The 23578-nt window shown below is 43.9% G+C and overlaps 1 protein-coding gene across 1 annotated transcript in view; it reads right to left on the reverse strand.

The window, feature by feature from the left end:
- Positions 1-10266: 10266 nt before the first annotated feature.
- The window catches only part of CROT (carnitine O-octanoyltransferase), an 80391-nt gene continuing 67079 nt past the window's right edge, over positions 10267-23578 (reverse strand). Inside the window, exons 14-16 of the mRNA XM_082257974.1 lie at positions 23271-23364; positions 17548-17667; positions 10267-10532 (exon numbers count right to left, since the gene is read on the reverse strand). Coding sequence (XP_082114100.1) covers positions 10412-10532; positions 17548-17667; positions 23271-23364 — 335 coding nt within the window. The 3' untranslated portion in view covers positions 10267-10411. The remainder of the gene's footprint in view (positions 10533-17547; positions 17668-23270; positions 23365-23578) is intronic.

Below are 23578 nucleotides of genomic sequence, written 5' to 3' on the forward strand. Positions count from 1 at the left end.
TAAGGCTGACAGTTACAAGCATCACTCCCAAAGACAGAGGCATGATGGGACTTGTAGTTCTGCAATAGCTGGAGGGCCACAGGTTGAGCACCCATGTTTTAGGGCTTATGCTCACAGATGTATTCATATGTACATTGTAAAAATGGAATGTCACAGATGGTGCATATGCACATCTGAGCAGTACTCATGTATGTATGTATGTATGTACAGTGCCTTGCGAAAGTATTCGGCCCCCTTGAACTTTGCAACCTTTTTGCCACATTTCAGGCTTCAAACAAAGATATAAAACTGTAATTTTTTGAGAAGAATCAACAAGTGGGACACAATCATGAAGTGGAACGAAATTTATTGGTTATTTCAAACTTTTTTAACAAATAAAAAAAACGGAAAATTGGGCGTGCAAAATTATTCAGCCCCCTTAACCACTTTACCACCGGAGGATTTTCCTGCTAAAAGACCAGGGGTTTTTTTGCGATTTTTTACTGCGTGACTTTAACGGACAATCGCGCGGTCGTGCAACGCTGTACCTAAACGAATTTCACGTCCTTTTTTTCCCCACAAACAGAGCTTTCTTTTGGTGGTATTTGATCACCTGTGCGATTTTTTGATCACGCACTATAAACAAAAAAAGAGCGTAATTTTTGCAAAAACAACAATATTTTTCACTTTTTTTTATATGAAATTCCCCCCAAAAAAAATGTAAAAATCAAAATTTTTTTAAAATTTTCGGCCAATTTGTTTTACGCTACCTATGTTTGGTAAAAAAAATCGCAAAAAGCGTATTTTGATTGGTTTGCGCAAAAGTTATCGCGTTTACTAACAAAGGGAAAGATTTTTGTCATTTTTGGTGTTTTTTTTTTTAACGAGTAATGGCGGCGATCTGCGATTTTTTTTGCGGTACTGCGACATTGCGGCGGACAGATCGGACCCTTGACTGACATTTTTGACACTTTTGGGGGTACCAGTGACATTACTGCAGTAATCAGTGCTATATATATGCACTGTTACTGCAAAAATGACACTGGCAGGGAAGGGGTTAACAGTATTGGACAGGGAGGGGTTAAGTGTGTCCTAGGGGCGTGTTTCTAACTGTGCAGGGACAGGTCTACTAGTGTAAAAACAAAGATCAACAGTTCTACATAGTAGAACTGTCTGATCTTCACTTTTACACAGGGAGAACTGACAGGCGGTTTGTTTACATAAGCCGCTCTGTCTTTCTCCCGCTGTACCGGCGATCGTAGTGTGACCGGCGGACATCGGGTCCGCCAGTCACACTCCCGCACTCCTCCGTGAACGAGCCTCAGCGGGCGCACGCCCGCCCGCTATTGGCTCTGGAAGGAGTGACAGGCGAGCGACGTAGACCTACGTCACTCTGCCTGGCCGGGGCCGACTGCCGCAGTAAATATACTGTGCGCAGTCGGCAAGCGGTTAAGTTAATACTTTGTAGCGCCACCTTTTGCTGCGATTACAGCTGTAAGTCGCTTGGGGTATGTCTCTATCAGTTTTGCACATCGAGAGACTGAAATTTTTGCCCATTCCTCCTTGCAAAACAGCTCAAGCTCAGTGAGGTTGGATGGAGAGTGTTTGTGAACAGCAGTTTTCAGTTCTTTCCACAGATTCTCGATTGGATTCAGGTCTGGACTTTGACTTGGCCATTCTAACACCTGGATATGTTTATTTGTGAACCATTCCATTGTAGATGTTGCTTTATGTTTTGGATCATTGTCTTGTTTGAAGACAAATCTCCGTCCCAGTCTCAGGTCTTTTGCAGACTCCATCAGGTTTTCTTCCAGAATGGTCCTGTATTTGGCTCCATCCATCTTCCCATCAATTTTAACCATCTTCCATATCCCTGCTGAAGAAAAGCAGGCCCAAACCATGATGCTGCCACCACCATGTTTGACAGTGGGGATGGTGTGTTCAGGGTGATGAGCTGTGTTGCTTTTACGCCAAACATAACGTTTTGCATTGTTGCCAAAACGTTCGATTTTGGTTTCATCTGACCAGAGCACCTTCTTCCACATGTTTGGTGTGTCTCCCAGGTGGCTTGTGGCAAACATTAAAACGACACTTTTTATGGATATCTTTAAGAAATGGCTTTCTTCTTGCCATTAAATATAAAATAGTGTTGCGCAGAATAAAAATCTATTTGAATAAATATATATTGGTGATCTAGTGTATAAATAAATTTAAAATAAATAAATAAATATATTTGTGCTGAGGTGATTAAATATATCCCTATAGTTAATCAATAATATTCAATCAATTTCCATAATTCTAAACCAATATCCATGATCAATTTGTGACAGTGAATAAGTAGTGAATTATAAATATAAATAATAAAAATTAATGATAATAATATATCTGTGCAATATCTCCAATAAATAATAAATATATGTGCAATATCAAGCAATAATAAAATATATAAATATGATTATAGTGTCCAATGAATTCTGTGATAAAAAGTGCCAAAAATCAGTCCTCTATATGTGCTCAAGCCACCGGTTGGTGGCTGTGCTCCCAAAACCAAGTGGGTGACCAGGGTGTCACAACTTTTTCCTACTTGTGCACCCCCTTGTGATTGGGCACTCACCTTAAGTAAAGAAAAAATACGCTCAAATGCTGAATGCCTGACGGTTCCAGGTAATCTATTCCCATAGATTATTAGCCAATCATCTCCTTAGCAATCTTGTGTTGAATGTAATTAAGTATAAGTGCTGAGTAATTCCCGGTATCCTTATCCCATAGACAATCCTTTTATCATCTCTATAATCCGTGTGCACGAAATTAGAGAAGCTCACAATAGTGCTTATACCGTTTTAAAAACCTTTTTATTCCAATAAATTAACGGGGATACACTCATATTTATCGGTGCATCCATGCACCTTTAGAAAGCCCTTTAGATAATAATCCTCTTCACAATGCGGTTGTGGTATAGCGGGAGACGCCGCAGCTGTGCCCTTATCCCCTGCAGTGGATGTAGCTGGCAGCCCGACAGTCTCGCATCAAGCTCAGCAAAGCGCTCCGTCCGCCCTTGCACCTCCCCTACGTGACGACACAAGGGACCACGTGTCTTCCTCAGGGGGTGGTCCCTTGTGTCGTCACGCGTAGGGGAGGGGCAAGGGCAGACCGAATGCTTCGCTGAGCTTGATGCGAGACTGTCGGGCTGCCAGCTACATCCACTGCAGGGGATAAGGGCACAGCTGCGGCGTCTCCCGCTATACCACAACTTTTTAAGGCACTGTATGTACGTATGTAGGTATGTATGTATGTCCCGAATGCATATGCAAGTACTGCTCAGATGTGTGTACAGCGATTGCGTATTTCAGCCTGTCATTGATTTTGACAAGCTGCTATGACTCTAAAGTGAAGAAATACATCCGTTTTTACACTGTATAGGCAAAGCGTCTGTGCGCATGAGCTGGGTGATGTCATTACTACACAAATACTGCATATAAAAATAATACTTATATATATCATTCTGTGCAATATACTGAAGGACAACAAACAGAATGACAACTACATTGTGTTCTGCTTAAGATGCTTTATTGTTTTAATAACAGTAAAATCAGATCAGCTACATAGCCCTCTTCTGAAAAAGCAGCATTGAGTTGATTCTATAATGAATAAAATACATTCAGTTGGAAAGTGTGAAGTCACAATTGGCTAACCTGAGGTCACGGAGAGATGAAGCAATGACATCACGGTGACATCTAGTGGCTGAATTGCATTACACCAAGACACAGTGTTACTGATATGTTTAGGCAGAATTCAGAAACCTTTTAAATGTGGAATCCCTGTAATGAACCCCTAATAATGTAAAACAATGGGTCTCTGTGGCCCAATACATACAAGATGAAATATATCATTTTACTGCCCCATGGGATAATGGTTTTCAGTGTGCTTTCATGTGATCAAGGCTTGCATTTAAATCTATGGAAATTCAAGGGCAGTGCAAAGAAAGGGAAGGAGGTAGTAAGGAAAGAAAAGCCATAGAAATCAGTTAACTTTTTTAATACCCAGCAAACCAACAGCTCCGCCTAAACAGTCGTCCTATCGCTTGGCAGAGGCCATGCGACCAATGCCAACCACCAAAGAGAACCAATGGAACCGATATGAATAGAACAGACAAGAATTTCACTATTTCTTAAAAACAAAAATCGAATTACTGGAAATCTCACTGCTACGGGTCCCTGCTCTTTACCCTCATATTTTTATTTTTTTTAACCCAGAGGGCTGAACTCCAGCCAGAACCCTCAGGTCAATGCTCTCAGCCATTGATTGAGAACGCTGAAGAGGAGCTGGTCGGCAGACCTTTCTCGGTCATGCCCCTTTGGCAGAAGCCGACCTGTCAGACTGGCTGCAGTACACACAGCCTGAATGTCAGCCGGTCTTTAATGAACCGGCCGATGCCACACCACATTTGGCTCATGGCTTTGGAGAAACATGGCAGCGGCCAGTGCTGATCTCTCCTGAAAATGTCACTTATCTGGCTGGCTCTTACTTTAAAAAAAAAAAAATTGAGCCACTGATCCAAAACTACTATAAAAGAGTAATGTAAGAACTCATTATTTATAATTAGCACGCTTGTTATGGGGTCAGTCACTAACAAAGTACCAAAGCCTGGGGCCACGATAACAGCCAGAATATTACAATTTCAGGAGCAGTTCATTAGCTGCCATTTGTCTTAAGAAATAATTCTTTAGTGTAGGAAAATTGGTTAAAGGTATTCTTTGAAAAAAATGGCCTGTGTAGTCTAGTAACATGCACAGTTCAGCACCTCGGGGGCGTGCCTCATTCCTTAGCCACTGACCTCCTGATATTACCCTCTGACATTATACTGCCATCTGCTGGCTCAGTGGAGCAGCTCATCTAACACAAGCTGGTCAATGTCAATTACAGCAGTACAGTAAACTTCACTGAAAAGGGGATCAGCCAATCACAGAGCTCAGTCTGCATTCAGCACAGTTCCATTGCACTCTAGACTCTAGATGAACAAGGAGTTGTACAGCACACTTCATCTGTACTGTATATAAGAAACCATGCAATACTTTCAAAGGATTATGATTACAAAAAGCCCTGGAGGAGGAATAATATATATATTTTTTGTGAGTGTGTTACATTTTTTGCGATTTGATCTATATTATTACATGCATTTCAAACTGAAATAATTAGAACACATTAAAGATTTAGTAATTAAAAACTTTAAAAAGATGGAATGTTTACTATCAACAATAAGCAGTAAGAGTTGATGCAACATTGACATAATTAACCCCCCTTTTTCATATGTGCATTGTGCTGGCTGCCATTTGATCACGCATCATATCAACAGTGGTAGTTGTGGTGAACTGATAAAAATAACAGACTGAAAATCACTACATATGTTACAATCTGATTGTACAATCTCCATCTACTATCAAATATGTAGTGCAAGGGCCTGTCTGATTGGATACAGATTGATTGGGTTAGTTGAGGTATGTCCTTATTATACATAGCTTTGGTAAATCTAAAGTCGATGGTACAGTCAGATTGTGACATGCATGGTGACCTTCACACAGACTGGGACAAATATATTCAAACGCAAGTCAAGGACATACCATTTAATACTTAAAAGCCAAACTCCAGGCAAAATCCTTTTTTTTTCCCCATGTGGTGTTGCTGTGCCCGCACTGCATGGGTCAACTGCTAGTTTTTCTAGGGGTGAGCACAAAGTTTATATTCACCTGATCCACCGGAAAACTGCGCTCCCCCATGGTCCAGCAGTGGACTGTTCCTGTCTATGGAGCATGTTGACATCAGGAACAGTCCGTTTTCAAGACCACTGAAGCGTGGGGGTGCCAGGCCGGTCTCATTCAGGAAAGATCAGCGGATCGGGTAAGTATATCTCCGCTGGTATCTCAACTAGAATAAAATGAGCATTTGCCCGCACTGCACGTGAAAAACAAAAGTTCAGCTTTAACTGAGCAGTATACATGGCAGTTCAAATGCTGTGCTTTGCGTTCCTTTGGGCACAGCATGTCCAACTGAGGTGCATTTGAATTGCAGGGAAATCCGGTTACAGGCAGCATTCTTTTGTGAAGTGTGGTGTGGTGAGTTTACCATTGAAAGCAGCTGCATGTGTTCGAGTGGAAAACGCTTTATTTGACACAAACACCTGTCAATGTGATCTCTAAAAATCAAGTCTCACCTGAATACCCTAAAGCACTCTAAGAATATAGGAAAATTCAGTCATTTCTCAGGAAGGAATTAAATACTAAAAAATAATACTATTTGCAATTAAAACATTTTTTTTGAGAAGACAGGAAGCAGTTACAGTCACTGACAAAATATGTGGGCACCATGCGGAGCTTCCTGTATTAAAGACCGGTCACTCCTGCTCTCTCTCCCTGTGCAGGATTACTGGTCTTGTCTCCGCCCCCTCCTGTAATTTTCCACAGGCAGTCTGTAGTGGGTGGAGCCTGCTGGGTCCTTCCCACTGCTATGCTCTCTGCACAGGCTATGTATAGTGATGATGTCACTGCTACTTTTGCAATGTTTCAAAAAGGCATTGTGTGCACAAAATGTAGATAGTTTGTGGCCATTGATGAATATATTTTAAAGAAATGTATTTTGCCTAGAGTTAAGATTTAAACCTTTTTTAAGGCCTGTTCACACCCTATGCCTAGGAATGTGAGTCCTATGAGTTCTGTTCTCACCACTCTGCACTGAAAAAAAGTAGCACGTGCACTACTTCTTTCAGCGCAGCATGTTGCAAAGCAGTGCAGCACATCGCAACCTGCCGCAGTTAATAAAGATAACTGAAATGTCACTTTGTGACATTAAAATAAAGTATAAAAAAAAGACAAAAAAAATAATAAACAACAGTGCATTGCGTCATTTATATTGCCTCGGCACCACTCGCCTTCACAGTACACTCCAACGGCCACAGTGTAATGCGACCTCTGGTGTGAATGAGCCCTTAATCTTCTGTTGCAACTTAGGAAGCTTGTCCACGTCTCCATAAGGAAAATAAAAACTGCATTTCACAGGGTGCAATCCAGAAATATCACTTTCAGAATGACCTTAAAAAGTACCCCCCCCCCCCCCCCAAAAAAAAAAAAAAAATCAATTGTTTTTTTTATATGATGTCTACTTGTTCCAAAGATCATGCGTCTAAACATAGACGTTTGTTTCATATCTGCTATTCAAGCTTTCTTCATAAGGCAATAATTAAAAACAAACCAGAATAAAACTGCGGCATTATTATACTCATAGGGGGTGATTTACTAAAACTGGAGAGTGCAAAATCTGGTGCAACTCTGCATAGAAACCAATCAGTTTGGAGATTAGGTAAGGATTGGCTACCATGCACAGCTACACCAGATTTTGCACTCTTCAGTTTTAGTAAATCAGCCCCAAAGGCTACTCTAAAACTGCTGACACTGGTTTACGTGAAGACAAATGAGTGTTGGCTTATGTGATTTTCCTGCTAAATTGCATTGATTCAGTAATGTTTCATACAAAGATGATTGCATTTGGTTTGCATTGTGCTTCCAGTTACAGACAGAGCTGATGCATTGTAGGATGCAGAGATGTGTTTAGCAGCAAGTAGCAGCTATGGACAAGAATACACTCACATTAAACCAATTGACTTCTGGAAGATTTACCTTTTATATTTTTTGCGACACGGCACTGTGTAACTGTAAGCTAAAATTGCCAAGTCATGCAGCGCTGTACCCAAATAAAATGTATGTCTTTTTATTCCCACATTAGAGCTTTCTTTTGGTGGTATTTGATCATCTCTGCGTTTTTTGCATTGGGCTATAAACAAAAAAAAAAGATCAACAATTCTGAAAAATTAAAAAAAAAGTAATATTTTTTACTTTCTGAAAATGAAAAAAATCGAATTCATCAATTTAGGTCAATATGTATTCTGCTACATATTTTTGGTAAAAAAAAAATCACAGTAAGCGTATATTGATTGGTTTGCACAAAAGTTAGTTATCGCATCTACAAACTATGGGATATATTTATTGAATTTTTACTTTTTTATTAGCAATGGCAGCGAACAGCGACTTATCGGGACAGCGGTATTGCGACAGACAAATCGGACACTAACTGACACTTTTTGGGCACCAGTGACATTATTACAGTGATCAGTGCTAAAAATATGTACGGTCACTGTACTAATGACACTGGCTGGGAAGTGGTTAACATCAGGGGGCAATCAAAGGGTTAACTGTGTGCCTATAACCTGTGTTTGTGCATTGTGTGGGAGGTGCTTTTACTAGGTGAAGGCATTGATCCATGTTCCCGCTTTGCAGGAACACAGGATCAATGCCTTCCCTAGTGACAGAACGGCGATCTGCCTTGTTTACAGATCGCTGTTCTGACTCTCTGCCTAATGACTGGCGGATGCCGGCGGACATCGAGTTAGATCAGCACCCGCTGTGTAAAATCACAGCAGGAGCAGGTTGCCAGTCGCGTGCATGCACGCCCCAGACTCGGAAGTGCAGGATCACGTACTAGGTACAAGATCTTGTGCAGTAGTGCCATTGTGTGCAATATATATGTTATACAGTCAGTAAGCAGTTAAAGGGTACACTCAGCCCAAACTGATATCTTAGTTACAGGAGGGCAGTGGGCAGTTCATTCACCCAATGGCTTCTTATATCTTTAAGGGCTCATTTAAATTAGCAATGCCCTCTGAAGAGTGATCCACAACTTTATCCCATAGGATGGGTGCACATTACCCATAGAGAAAAACATTCCTTTCTCTCTGGATTGTGATTGCAGCTGGGGGACAGGTGCCTTGCATTTTTAAAAATGTAAGGCCCTGTTTCCCCCCCCCCCCTTTTTTTTTTTAATCTCTTACTAAACTTTATTGGACTGCTTACCCCAATATCCCTTTTGCAACGCCCCTTCTCCTACATCCTGCCTTAAGAGCTGCAGTTATTCTTCGATCACTTTATATACATTAAATATGGGCTGGCGAAATTCTTTGGATGTGTGGCAGGTGGTCTGGTCTCAGGCGGCCAAGAGTTTCCTCTGTACTCTTTACAAAGAAAATGCGTATAAAATACTCTACTTTTGGTACTTAACGCCAGATGTACTCCACACTATTTATCCTGCCAGCACTGATCGTTGCTGGCAGTAACCGTCGTAATAAAGGCACACTTTATCATATTTACTGGAGGTGCCCGGCAATCATGCCCTTCTGGAACTTAGTACAAAGCCTGGTAAATCACCTTTTTGGAGGTATCTATCCCATTTACCCCTAATTTTTTTTTATATTGGGTCTGTCCTCTTTGAACCTTGCTAAACCACATAAAAAGGAGGGAGGTGGTTAAAGTCTGCATTTTTTTTTGTTTCTGTTCTGGTTTGGATTCTATTACAGAGAGGCAGCATCTAATTTAAGTAAGAATCTTACAGCTGCAGAAAATTGAAAAAAAAAAATAAAGTTTAAAGTAGAAGTCCACCTTAACACTAAAATTCCTGCATTTTTACATAGTTACATAGTTTGTGAGGTTGAAAAAAAGACATCAGTCCATCCAGTTCAACCTATGATGTGTGTGTGTGTTTGCTGTTAACCGTACATTGTATACCCCTGTATGTTGTGGTCTTTAAGGTGCCCATCTAATAGTTTTTTGAAACTATCGATGCTCCCTGCTGATACCACTGCTTGTGGAAGAGAATTCCACATCCTTACTGCTCCGACAGTGAAGAACCGCTTACGTATAGTTACATAGTTTGTGAGGTTGAAAAAAGACCTCCATTTACAGACCTCCATGATCTAACACTAACCTATCTAACCCTGTAAAGAAGAAATCAGTATACATAACTTTTTAAGTGATCCAATCCCACGTTGAGCTGTGAGCCGCGACTTTGCTGGGTGCAGAGGACACATTTGACAATGGAAGCCCCATAGTAACTCTATGGGTGAAATCACTCCCCATTCATTTTACAGCCGTTGTCGGCCGTGTCCTCTGCAGAGCTTCCGCCGCTGGAGACCGGATCGGCTTAAAAAAAGGTATGTATACTGATTTCTTCTTTACAGGTGTAGATAGGTTAGTGTTAGATTGTGGATGTCTATAGAAGCAGGGATTTTAGTTTTAGGGTGGATTTACACTTTAATAATTCTATTCTCCCAGTTACAGGCTAAAAGACATTGGTTTATACATGGTTTTTAGACAACAATTCTATGTCCGGTGATCACAGTCAAAAGACAAGGATCTTGATTATCCACAGCCCATGCTGCGTTACAAACCTCTGCATGATATTTAAGAACAATAAACCAGACTCTGTCTGTAAGCTTGCAGCACCTAGATATACAAGTATTGCTCTGATAGGAAGTGTAAACCTTGTGCCAGTAATGTGCATTGTTAGTGATTAACTGAAGACGACAGTGCGTTCTCGACAACCTCCTCCCAGACTACAGCTGGGCATTCACCATCAGCTGGACCATCTCCTGAAAGTTCTGGAACACCGTCCGCAGGAGCTTTACAGCGTCTGTCTCCGGGCAGGACTTCCAGGCGGTGCAGGCAGCTACAAACCTAAAGCGACACAGACACACCTTAAAATACTGAGCTTTATGCCTCAAGGTCCCTAAAAGTTCAACATGTCCAGTATTTGCAACAACCAATAAAACTGTCCCTTTATAGTTTCTCATAGTGCATTATAAAGATGAAAGAGGAACCCTGGTTGGGGTTCAAGTCTCCTGGATACAGGGAACATGGACTTCTGCTTTTTTTGCACAAGGCGCACCGTAAGTAAAAATAGTTAAAGCCACAACTCGGGTGATAGGTATAAGTAAAAAATGAATTAACTGAAAGCGGAGTTCTAGCCTGTAAAAAAAAATGAAAAAAAATAAAATAAAAATCAGCAGCTACAAATACTGTAGCTGCTGACTTTTAATACAAAGACACTTACCTGTCCAGGGATCTCGTGATGTCGGCACCCCTAGCAGATTTGTCAATCCGCTTTGGGTGCAGGCATCGACATCTTCACTAAGGGAAACAGGAAGTGAAGCCTCGCGGCTTTGCAGCCTGTTTCTTACTGCGCACGCGTGAGTCTGAATGGTCCTACTGAACTCTTCTGTGACCTGTGTGTCTCCCAGAAGGCAGGCAGGAAATTTTGTAGAATGCCACTATCGTGGTGCGGTACCTGGTTTTGACAAGTATCCACTCCCCCCCAAAAAGTGCTAAATATGACAGTGGAGGGGGGGGGGGGGGTCGGAGCGAACAAGCAGAGCTGCTCCTTTTAGGTGGAGCTCCGCTTTAAATAAAAGACATCAGCAAAAAAAACTGTGAGCAACTAAATTAGTCATTGACTGCATGTAAAATATTTCCCTTTTCTATGCCTTGGATTCATAATGTAATTCCACTTTTGTTGAGCAAAAAAACAAAAAACAAAACAATCCCCTCTGGGTGGTCTATGCCGACTGCAAGGATTTTATCAAACTTCGTTGCAGATTCCTATCTTTTCAGACTGATTCTGATTGGGAGGGTCTGGTTCATTATTAACACCTGGTGCACTCTCAGTTTAAATGAGGAAAGCTACAGAGTCTACATCCCTTTAAAAGTATTTAACCACTTCAATACTGGGCACTTTCATCTCCTTCCTGTCCAGGCCAATTTTCAGCTTTCAGCTCGGTCACACTTTGAATGACAATAGCACGGTCATGCATTTTTTTTGAGACAGATAGAGCTTTCTCTTGGTGGTATTAAATCACCACTGTTTTCTATTTTTATTTTTTTGCTAAACAAACGAAAAAAAGATCAAAAAATTGGGGGAAAAAAAAGTTTTCCCTAGTTTCGGTTATAAAATTTAGAAAACAATGGGATTTTTTGACTAAGGCCCCTTCCACACGGGCATTCCGTATGTCCATATATCACCCCATCCGTTTGCGGGTGATATATGGACATAATGAATGTCAATGGGATTGCGGATGTCAGCGGATGAGCATCCGCTGACATCCGATTTGCGTCCTTTCAGTTCTGTTCCGTTTTTTGGAACGGAACAGAACCCTATTTTTTCTTCCGTTTAAAAAACAGAAAGGACGCAAAATCGGATGTCAGCCGGTGTCATCCGCTGACATCTGCAATCCCATAGACATACATTATGTCCGTATATCATCCGCAAACGGATGGGATGATATGCGGACATACGTGTCCGTAAAAAAAAAAAAAAAAAAGTGCCGGAGCGTATCGCAATACGGTCCGCTCCGTGTGAAAGAGGCCTTACTGTAAAATCAATTTCTCTGATGTTCATTGACGGACACATTTCCTGAGGATCTTGACCAGTGGGTTATACTGCCTCCAACAGGAGTAGGACACTAAGCAGAAAAAAAGGCTCAACTACGCCTATGGGCAGTCCCAGGGAGTATACTCCCTCTCTCTGCTATAGGTATTCAGTTTCTTCACAAGTGGTGTCAGAAGTATTACAACTCCACAGAGGGGTGGGAGCTGTGTCCGTCAATGACCATTAGAGAAATTGATTGGCAAGTAAAAAATCCCATTTTCTCTTTTGTTCTTTTACAGACACAGCTCCCGAAAATCTAGACCAGTGGGATGTCCCAAAGCTGTGTCAAAACATGAGGGGTGGGAACAGCAAAAAAATTCCCCAAGGCTATACCATAGCCAACCAGGTAACAGGAGCTCAAACAAAAACAAATGAAGCCCACCTGAACAAAACTTCCCCAAAGAAGGAACAGACCCTCTTAACAGCAGCCTGCAAAACCTTGAGGCCAAAAGAGGCATTCGCAGATGCCAACACATCCACTTTAGAAAACTTTGTGAAAGTGTGCACCGAAGACCAGGTAGCCACCTTGCACACCTGCGTCACCGACTCCTGATGACGGAAGGCCCAGAAGCACTGAGCGCCTGAGCAGAGTGCGCCTTCACAGGGAAGGGAGAAACTGGATCCTTAATCGAACAGGCACAGTCTGTCTGATCCATCTAGAAATAGTCACAGACGAAGCAGACAGTGCTTTTCGAGGCCCATCTGTGAGTACAAATAGTGAGTGACTTCCTAAACGACTCCGTAGCTGCCAGGTACACCCAAATTGCCCGAACCACATCCAGGGCAGGTTTCAGCCTGGGACACAGGGAAGGCAACACAATGTCCTCATTCAAAAGGAAATCAGAGAAAACCTTTGGAAGGAATGACGGACAAGGGCAAAAAACCACCTTATCTTTGTGGATCACCAAGTAAGGGGTGCGGCAAGACAATGCTGTCAATTCCGACACCCTGTGCGAGGTGACAACCACCAAAAAAGCAGGGGAATCTCCTGAATATCTTCAAAGGGAGGCTTCTGGGGGACTAAAAGCACCAAGTTAAGATCCCAAGGCGGTAGTGGAGACCGCACTGCTGGAGCCAAATGTCAAGCCCCCTGAATAAAAGGTACGCGCCAGGGAGAGTGTGGCCAAGGATTGTTGAAAGAAGACCGCCAAGGCCGAAACCTGGCCCTTGATGGTACTCAAAGTCAATTTCTGCCCAACCCCCCATTACAGAAAGGTGAAGACCCAAGTCACCGAGAAAGAGCGAGGGTGAACACCAAGTGACTCATACCACGAAATGTACGTTTTCCACGTACGATAGTAGTTCTTCCCAGAGGTAGACTTCCTAGCTATCAACAGTATTGGAACCACCGATCCAGACAAACCTCTATCCTTCAGCACTAAGCTTTATACAGCCAAGCCATCAAAGCCAGCAACTGTAAAGCAGGAGGGAAGATCGGCCCTTGGGGCAACAGATCCTCCAAGAGAGGCAGTCTCCAAGGGACGTCAGCAACCAGCCGCACCAGGTTGGCGTACCAAGACCGGCGAGGCTAGTCCGGGGCCAGTAAAATGATTGGAATCCCTTCTGCCTCGATCCTGCACAAGAGTCTCAGCAGAAGCTTGAGAGGAGGAAAGGCGTAAATAAGACGATACTGGCCCCATGGGGCTACCAGTGAGTCTGCGGTGTCCGCCAGAGGATCCCGTGACCGTGCCACAAACCTCTGCACCTTTCTGTTGAGCCGAGACGCCAACAGATCGGGATGCCCCACTGGAGACACAACTGATGAAACACATCCAGATGAAGGAAACGCTCCCCTTAGTCCAACACCCGCCGACTGAGATAATCCGACCGACAATTTTCCACCCCTGGAATGTATATGATGGAGAGGGCCAGGATGAAACGTTCTGCCAACCGTAGAATTCTGGCTACCTCCAAAGCTGCTAAACACACTCCTTGTTCCACCCCAGTGATTGACATAAGCCACGGCCGTTGCGTTGTCTGATCGGATTCGCACTGGACACCCCTGAAGACTATCCGTCCAGTGATTCAGGCACAGTCTGACCGCTTGGAGTTCGTTCCAGGACATTGATTGGTGGGGTCTGGACTCTTCCAGTGTCCAAACATCCTGAGTGGAGCTCCGGCTCAGGACACCTCCCCCCCGGACATACTGGCATCCATGGTGACCACTGTCCAATACAAGGGGAGAAAGGATTTTCCCTGACGAAGAGATGGAGAGCGAAGCCACCAGACTACAGACCCTTTGGTTTCCAGGCTCAGCCCGATCTGATTGTCCAGAGACTTCAGACACTTGTCCAATTTGGCTTCTGCCTTTGCAGGAACCTCATAACTGTGCAAATGGGACCGCCTTTGAGGTAGAAACCATCAGGCCCAGCACCCGCATGCAAATGTGGAGGGATGACCACCTCCTGCACAGCAGGAGATCAATTGCAGCAAGCAATTTCTGGAGTTTGTCCAGAGGAAGGAACACTCTGGCTAGAGGCGAATCCAGAGTCAGACCCAGATAGTCCAGCTTTGTGGAAGGAACCAGAGCAGACTTCTGATAATTCTGATGCCAGCCGAACTCCCTGTGTCAGCATACCAAGTAATTTTGGACAATTTCATCCTCCCAACTTTGTGGTAACAGTTTAAGAGTGGCCCCTTCCTGTTCCAACATGACTGCACACCAGTGCGCAAAGAAAGACCTGTAATAAAAACATGGATGAGAGAGTTTGGGGTGGAGGAACTTGACTGGCCTGCACAGAGACTTAACCTCAACCCGATAGAACACCTTTGGGATAAATTAGAGGGGAGACTGCGAGCCAGGCCTTCTTATCCAACAACAGTGCCTGACCTCATGAATGCACTTCTGGAAAAATGGTCAAACATTCCCATAGACACACTCCTAAACCTTGTGGACAGCCTTCCCAGAAGAGTTGAAGCTGTTATAGCTGCAAAGGGTGGGCAAAATCAATATTGAACCCTACGGACTAAGACTGGGATGTCATTAAAGTATATAAGCGTGTAAAGGCAGGTGATTGGACACAGCTGAAGAGCCTACATCAGGGGTCTCCAAACTTATGAAACAAATGCCAGTTTAATGCCCTTCGAACTTTAGGGGGGCTGGATATGGCATCAGTGGGAGTAAACTATATCATAGGCTTGGCGGTCAATGGGAGTAAAAAAAAATGGCACCATTTGTGTCGGTGGGAGAATTAGTGCCCCATTTTTGGTGTCAGTGGGAGAATTAGTGCCCCATTTTTGGTGTCAGTTGGAGAATTAGTTCCCCAGCTCTGGTGTCAGTGAGAGGAATAGTTCCCCGATAATTGGTATCAGTGGGAGAATTAGTTCCCCATCTCTGGTGTTAGTGGGAGAAAGCATTCCCCGTCTTTGGTGTAAGCAGGAGGAATAGTGCCCCAAGGGCCAGATAAAGGCAAACAAAGGGCCCCATTCAGTTTGCGGGACCGCAGTTTGGAGACCCCTGACCTACGTCAGACTCTGTACAGTGATCGGTGATGCGGTGTGTCCCCATGCTGCATGCCCCCGGGGGGCTGTACAAGCGGCCATCCTGAAGGACATCATATGACGTCCACTCAGAACAATGAAACCCCTGCCCGACCGTCAATCTGCTATAGGCCAGGCAGGAATTGGGTAACCAATGGGGAGTATCTCACCAAAACTGAACTTTCTATTAAAGGTTGTAAACTCAAATTTTTTTTTTTTCTTTTTTTCACCCTGCAAGAGAAAGACATAATGAGCTAGTATGCATCGCATACTAACTCATTATGCAATACTTACCTTAGAACGAGCCCCCGCCGTGCCGCTCACTCACCTCTATGACGGGCGACATGTCCAGTCGCCCATCTTCCGGGATCGCGGCATCCGGCCATCTGATTGGCCGGATCCGCGGTGACGTCACTCGTCACTCCCGCGCAAGCGCGCAAGAGCTGACAGTCACAGCACGGGACTGTGAAGGAACGGCACGAGCGGCCGTTCCTTCAGAGCGCATGTGCCAGTGACGTCACTGGCTGCATGTAAGGTAAATATCTCCTAAACGGTACATGTTTAGGAGATATTTACAGTACCTATAGGTAAGCCTTATCATAGGCTTACCTATAGGTACAAGTTGTATAGGAGGGTTTACTTCCTCTTTAAAGGGGATGTCTAACACTAGACTTCTATCTTGATGGACATCTGGCAAAATCAGTGAGCCAATCACTCAAATAGGAAATTACATTTCTGGGGAGTTTCATACCGAAGGTACAGAAGGCCTCCAGGTTGCAGCATTGTATTACATTTTGCAGAAAATTACAGCAGCTGCAGTTTGAAATGGAAAAGTATTTTTTAAAAATAATAAATTACTATATTGGTTATGTAGCAATGGTATATTTAATACTATTTTCTTTTATTTGCTATATCTTTTTCCACATAAGTGTAATTATCCTTTAACAATGCTAAATATACCAGCAGAGCTGCTAAAGATCAGCCTAACTGGGTCAATAAAATATAAAAAGAGACAAATTTCAATATGATTGAAGATCTCTATTTATGTGACACTTGCATGCCTTTTCAGCATGTGCAAAGAGCAGGGATAGCGTGTCATAACCTTTAACAGCCAATTAAAATTCACTGAAGTTAGATCAGTGAAAAATAAATACTGACTGGCTGGTATAGTTAACTGCATTCTGGACCTTGTTCTAAGCCTTATAGATTAAAGCAAATGTTTATTATATTGCAGCTTACAAATTCTTTGATGTGATGACTGCATGAGTTTCCTTTTTTAGGCTTTCTTTCTTCTATTCTCATCTGGTGATCTAGCCAGCAAGTCTGTTGTTTGAAAGCACAGCTTTTTCAGCTCTCCAGCAGAATGTATCAGTTTACACGGATGAGACAGACCACTTAATGCTGGCAGGGATGAATAAAAGGCTCTGCTTTTATTTATTCATGCCAAACTTTTATCCCAAAAGGAAAAAAACTTCTGTAAGTTGGGTTTCAGTTTGTTAGTGGTTCTAAATTTTCTAATACATTTAACATTCCTCTCCTCATAGGCTTGCAATGCTGCTGTGCCTCCTGGTCTCATTCCTCCAGAGTTGTGTCTGACTAATACAGGAGGTGTGTTACTGGTCAGATCACCAGGGGAAAAAGCCTAAAAAAAAAAAAGAAATCGTATGCAGCCACCACATCTAATGATTGGTAAGCTGCAAAAGAATACATTTTAAGTTTTGGGTTTAATACCCCTTTTAAGCTCAATAATGGAGGAGTAATGTATGTCAAGGCCAAATGTAAACCTACCTGTCATCCCGGATTCTATAGAAAAAGCCGTATCCATCATGTATCATGGGGACTACAGCTCCATGGACATTGGTGTAGCCCACGAGACTGGTGGAAAGGACAAAATTTCCACCTCCACCACTGCAAGAGAAAAAGAAGATGATCTGGCATATGACAAAACAATGACATACAAGTGAAGACAATCCATCATTTGTGTTGCTATTAAGTACTCCATCCCCTCTTATTCCTTTTTCTTTTCAGAGAATATTTGGCAAGTTTTGTAGACATCTGACCATCACACCTACCTTAAGACCCCGTTCACACTGGGGCAACTTGTCAGGCGACCTGGTCGCCTGACAAGTCGCCGTGGGTCGCCTGCCATAGAGTAGCACAGGACCCGTTCTAATAGGAGCGACACAAGTCGCTCCGACTTAGAAAAAGGGTCCTGTACTACTTTGGGGCGACCTGCATTGACTTCAATGATATGAAGTCCGTGCATGCCGCTCCGAGGTCGCGGTGCGAGCTGTGCACCGCGACTTCACCGGTCGCCCGAGAAGTCGGGTCGCCTGTATGTGAACCTGCTCTTATAGCCACAAGTATGTGGACACCCCTCCAAATCCCTGAGTGTTTCCATTGACAGATACTGTATTGCAGCATAAAATGTTAAACAACTGCACATTTTAACCTTGTGGTAGGAAATTTATGCTGAACTGTAGATGTGAAAGCCCTTTATTCTTCTATGCCTATCAATTTTGCATTTCAGGTTCTCCAGCATCAACAAAGCCAGTACAGGGGTCTAGTATAGGGGTCATGCAGAGAAGTTACATTCCTTCATATTAAAGTGATTGTAAACGATCACCTTGTAATACAACCCATTCAGTTTAAAATATTAATGAAAAGGCAAAAAACATTTGTGTATAGATATATAAAAAATGATAAATACCTTTTTCCCATTTTTTTTTTTATAAGTGATCACATTCCCTCTGTTCTCAGCTGCATAAGAGCTGGGGGAGGATAAGCAGCAGCAGACTGAGCTTCCCAGTGTATGGCTGTGCAGCGGGGGCATGTCAGGAAAAGTCTGATCATCGGAGGAGAGTACACCAAGTTCTGAGCATAGCTAGAGAACTGACCTCGGTGTGCTCTCCTGCTTAGTGTGGTCAGTTTTTAAAAGGAAAGCAGAGGGACTGACAGGATCACCAAGGATTTCACACAAAGGAAGCAATATAAAGAGAACAGGAGACCTTCTCACACAACTACGTGGTACAGCAGGCACATATCAGGAATATGAAGTGTTGGGGTAACAAACGCTTTCATTTCTGTAGAATTTTTACTATTTTTTTTTTTTAATGGCACTTATTACCTGTATAAATGGGGAGCCTCAAAGGGGGTGAAATTTCCACCCTCACTCACCAACCTTTATGTGGGTTTATGGGAAGGGTGCTGCATCTTTTTAGGTAATAACCAATTTTTAGGTTTCACATTTTGGTACGGTCATTTCATAGATGACCTTCTCATAACCTGGAGCAGACCAGAGGAAGATCTGAAGTATTCCATGTTACATATCAATAATAATATTCTAAGTCTCTCCTTTACTTTTAATTGGAGTAATCCAACTACTAATTTTTTGGATCTTACTTTAACTGGTGATATTAATTCTGGGACTGTCTGGGATTCTGATCTCACATTTTCAAAAACCTACTGCTAAAAACTTTAAAAGCCAGCAGATGCCTTTACGGACAAGAGGTGGGCAGGAGAGGCAGCTGTCCCTGGGTGCAGTGGTAGGAAGAGGTGTCCCCTTCAATGCATACTCTAGATCGGGGGTCTCCAAACTTTTCAAACAAAGGGCCAGGTAAACTGTCCTTCAGACTTTAGTGGGGCTGAACTGTGGCCATAGGGAGTACAAAATGTCCCAGTATCAGTCGGAGTAAACAATCCCTCATCATTGGGGTCAGTGGGAGGAATAGTGCCCCATCATGGGTGTCATTGGGAGGAATTGTGCCCCATCAATGTTGTCGTTGGGCCCTATTCTTGGTGTCATTGAGAGCAACTGTATTCCATCATTGATGTCATTGGTAGGAATGTGCCCCATCATTGGTGTCATTGGGAGGAATTGTGCCCTTCTTTGGAGTCAGTGAATGAAACAGTGCCTCAGGGGCAGTATAAAAGCAAGCAAAGAGATGCGTCTTGACCCTGGGCTGCAGTTTAGAGATCATTGCTTTAGGTGGCACAGTAACAGCATGCCTGTTCTGAAAGCTACTGCTGTCACACTGTGCTCCAACATACCCACTTTCCTCCGTATCTACCCACAGCTGACGCAAAAAACACACTGTGCATGCAGAACTACTTTCTAGCTGCTGCAAAAAGCAACTGATTGGCCACTCGTGCAGTGCACACTCCATGCTAACCATGGGAAGTCAAGGGGGGTAGAGAATGGGTGTAGGGTAGTACACCAATTCTACATCATGCATAAGCAGTGGTGGAAGCAGTGGTGTATTTAGGTTTTGTGCTGTCCTAGGCCTGACTAAACTTGTGCACACCCTAATTTAAATATGACCCACCCCTTCTTGCCAAGGACACGCCCCTTCTTGTTTAAGACCCGCCCTGTCATCGCTGTGGGAGGGGGACTGGGGGAACGCCGTGGGAGGGGGACTGGGGGAACGCCGTGGGAGGGGGACAGGGGGAACGCCGTGGGAGGGGGACAGGGGGAACGCCGTGGGAGGGGGACAGGGGGAACGCCGTGGGAGGGGGACAGGGGGAACGCCGTGGGAGGGGGACAGGGGGAACGCCGTGGGAGGGGGACAGGGGGAACGCCGTGGGAGGGGGACAGGGGGAACGCCGTGGGAGGGGGACAGGGGGAACGCCGTGGGAGGGGGACAGGGGGAACGCCGTGGGAGGGGGACAGGGGGAACGCCGTGGGAGGGGGACAGGGGGAACGCCGTGGGAGGGGGACAGGGGGAACGCCGTGGGAGGGGGACTGGGGGAACGCCGTGGGAGGGGGACTGGGGGAACGCCGTGGGAGGGGGACTGGGGGAACGCCGTGGGAGGGGGACTGGGGGAACGCCGTGGGAGGGGGACTGGGGGAACGCCGTGGGAGAGGGACTGGGGGAACGCCGTGGGAGGGGGACAGGGGGAACGCCGTGGGAAGAGGACAGAGGGGCGCCGTGGGAAGAGGACAGAGGGGCGCCGTGGGAAGAGGACAGAGGGGCTCCAAACGGTTGTGGTTAGACTACCTATAGGTATTGTAAGTACCACAGGAAAACTTTTTTAAATGTTTTTCAGGGGATGGGTTTTCTATTATTCAATTCATTAATTGTGATTTATGTGACTTTTTTGTACAATATGTAGGATGTACTTTGTGACATTTCACTAGGATAGGCAAGCATTACTGTGGAAGTCAAATTACATCTTTGACTAACATTTATAATGTGTCCTGACATGTTAGGGGGCCTTCACAATTGTGCCCCCTTTTTTTTGGTATTGAAAGAGTGCAGCCAGAACGTATTTATTTTTTTCACAAAACAGGTGCATGAAAACAGATATACAGAACCAATGGCTCAAAAACTGCTTCATACATGACGCCCTCGGTAGAAGTCATTCGCTGACGAAACGAGTCAGGGCGTGGCCACGTAATGACGCAGGAAGCCCTCGTCACACGCCGACTCCGCGAGGCTCGCAGCCAGGTACCGGGCTGCGGGCGAACAGAACGGGAGACGGTGGTAGGACTACTGGCTTTCATCATGCTTTTATATTTGTGCATATTGTAAGTGCAACTGTTGAGGGTTTAATGTTTGGGAATAAAAGCGCATCTTTACTGGATTACGCTATGTTGTTTTATCATTATTCCCTATGCAAATGGTCCATATGCTGGTAAGGTGATCACATTGTGTTACCCACGGGGGTCCCATTGAAATTGAGATTGCGGATGGTTGAAGGAGACTAAGAGGTTCCCCACTGACTGATAGGTTTGGCGCATTAACAGAATATATCTGGTAAGTGTTCCCACATTGGGGTGCACATAGCGGTGTGGTGGAGGTCTGCTTCTGGTTCCCTACAAGGATTCACCAATTCCAGCATCTATTTCTATTTGGGACTTTATGCATGGACTTTCCTTTGATTTTAACATTTATGTTCATTTAATGTGAACAGCAGCGCTGCTAGTGTATGAAGGAGTTTTTGAGCCATTGGTTCTGTATATCTGTTTTCATGCACCTGTTTTGTGATTGATTTAAAGTATAGCAGCAGCTTTCTTTATTTATTTATTTAGGGTATTTTAAGCGCCGGGTGAGCAAAGCTTATTTGCTGGTTCCGTGAGTCCCATACTTTGCTCCCTCTATGTATTTATTTTTTTTATTTAATTTTTATGAATTTTTTTATCAAAATTTTAAAAAAATTGAATTTTAAATAAAATATATATTTTTTTTTAACGTAATTAGTATCCTTCTTTACGGAAAGGTTCTGATAATTCGTACTAATGCTTTGGCTTTTTAATGGATTATGTTTTTTTTTTTTTAATTATTGATTACTGTTTATTGTGTAAATAATCAAGATTGCACTATAGGTGGGGTTTTTAATTATGTGTATGTTTCTCACAAACCAGCTATGACTAAGGTCCTGTGAGATAGAAATGCATTAGAGTTGTTGTGATTATAGTGCTGTTTAATTTTATAATGATTAAAAGTTTTAGTGCCGGTTCACATTTGTGCGATCACAGAGATCGCATGTAATTCGGAGCGCACTGCTCCTAAATTACATGTGATCTCTGTGTGGTGCAAATTCAGCCATACAGTTTGTATAGCTGAATTCGCACCGCAATCGCACCCAACTCGCACAGGACCTTTTTTTTGGTGCGCAGCAGAATCAGATCGCACGGTGGTTCACACTAGTGCGATCTTATTCTGTGCGAACTTTCAGATCGCACTGCGATATGTGATCTGATCTGGGGGTGTCGTTAACTTTTAATTGACTGTATATTCGCAGCGTCCCCGCATCGCAGAAATGTGAGCCGGTGTAACGTGAGATTTACCTACCCCGTGGGAAAAACCTACCTTCGTCACTTCCGGGCAGGAACAGCTGAGCAGTGCAGCACTGCGCATGCTCAGAGCCCCGGAAACCGAATGAAAAAGATAAGGAGCTGACTACTGGGCATGCGCAGTAGTATGACAGTATTAGGGTGTCCGTGAAAAAAAGCTACCCACGCGGCGGTGACATTACAACAGCTGCCCGACAATATGAATCAACTCCGCTCCTTCCCCTGTCACTTCACTGATGTCGGCGAGTAAATATAAAAGCGGCTGGCGGGTCCGTTATGTATCTTCTCATACACCCGGCGGCGCTTTTATATTTACTAGCCGACATCAGTGAAGTGTCAGGGGAAGGAGCGGAGATGATTCATATTGTCGGGCAGCTGTTTTAATGTCACCGCCGCGTTACAGACAATGAGGGTGCACCGGAAGTGACGAGGGTAGGTTTTTCTCACGGGTAGGCAATTCTCACGGAACACCGGCACTTAAAGGAACTGCAACTGTTCTGGATACTTTTCTGCTACAATGGCAGGCAAGCGCTAAAGGAAATTCTGAAGTCCCTTAGAAGAACCCAGCATTTGGGTGTAACAAGAATTATTTGGAGGCTGCTGCAGATACAAGAAATAATCTCTAAGTGCCTTCACTTTATATCTGATGGCAGTTCCTTTGTTTTTTACTTTTCTGACAGATAGGCTTTAAATCACGCTAAGGCAGAGTAGTCACCTTTTTGTAAAGGCTGGATCGGTGTAGAGCTCTGGCACTGGAATCCCTTGCTCTTTTGCAATGAGGAGCATACCCAGCAGGTGGCGATCAAATCCTGTTAAAACAATAAAGGTTTGGTTTCCAACAGTGAAGCTGCAGGACCTCACAGAAGTGGGTGCAAGGACCTCCAACTAGCAGGGGACATCACACATATGGGATCAAAGACCTCCAACCAGCAGGGGCAATACACATATGGGATCAAAGACCTCCAACCAGCAAAGGGCATCACACAACTGGGTGCAAGGACCCCTGACCAGGAGGGGGGCATC

This window comes from Pelophylax lessonae, assembly GCF_965119305.1.
Source record: "Pelophylax lessonae genome assembly, chromosome: 5".
NCBI classification, from domain to species: domain Eukaryota; kingdom Metazoa; phylum Chordata; class Amphibia; order Anura; family Ranidae; genus Pelophylax; species Pelophylax lessonae.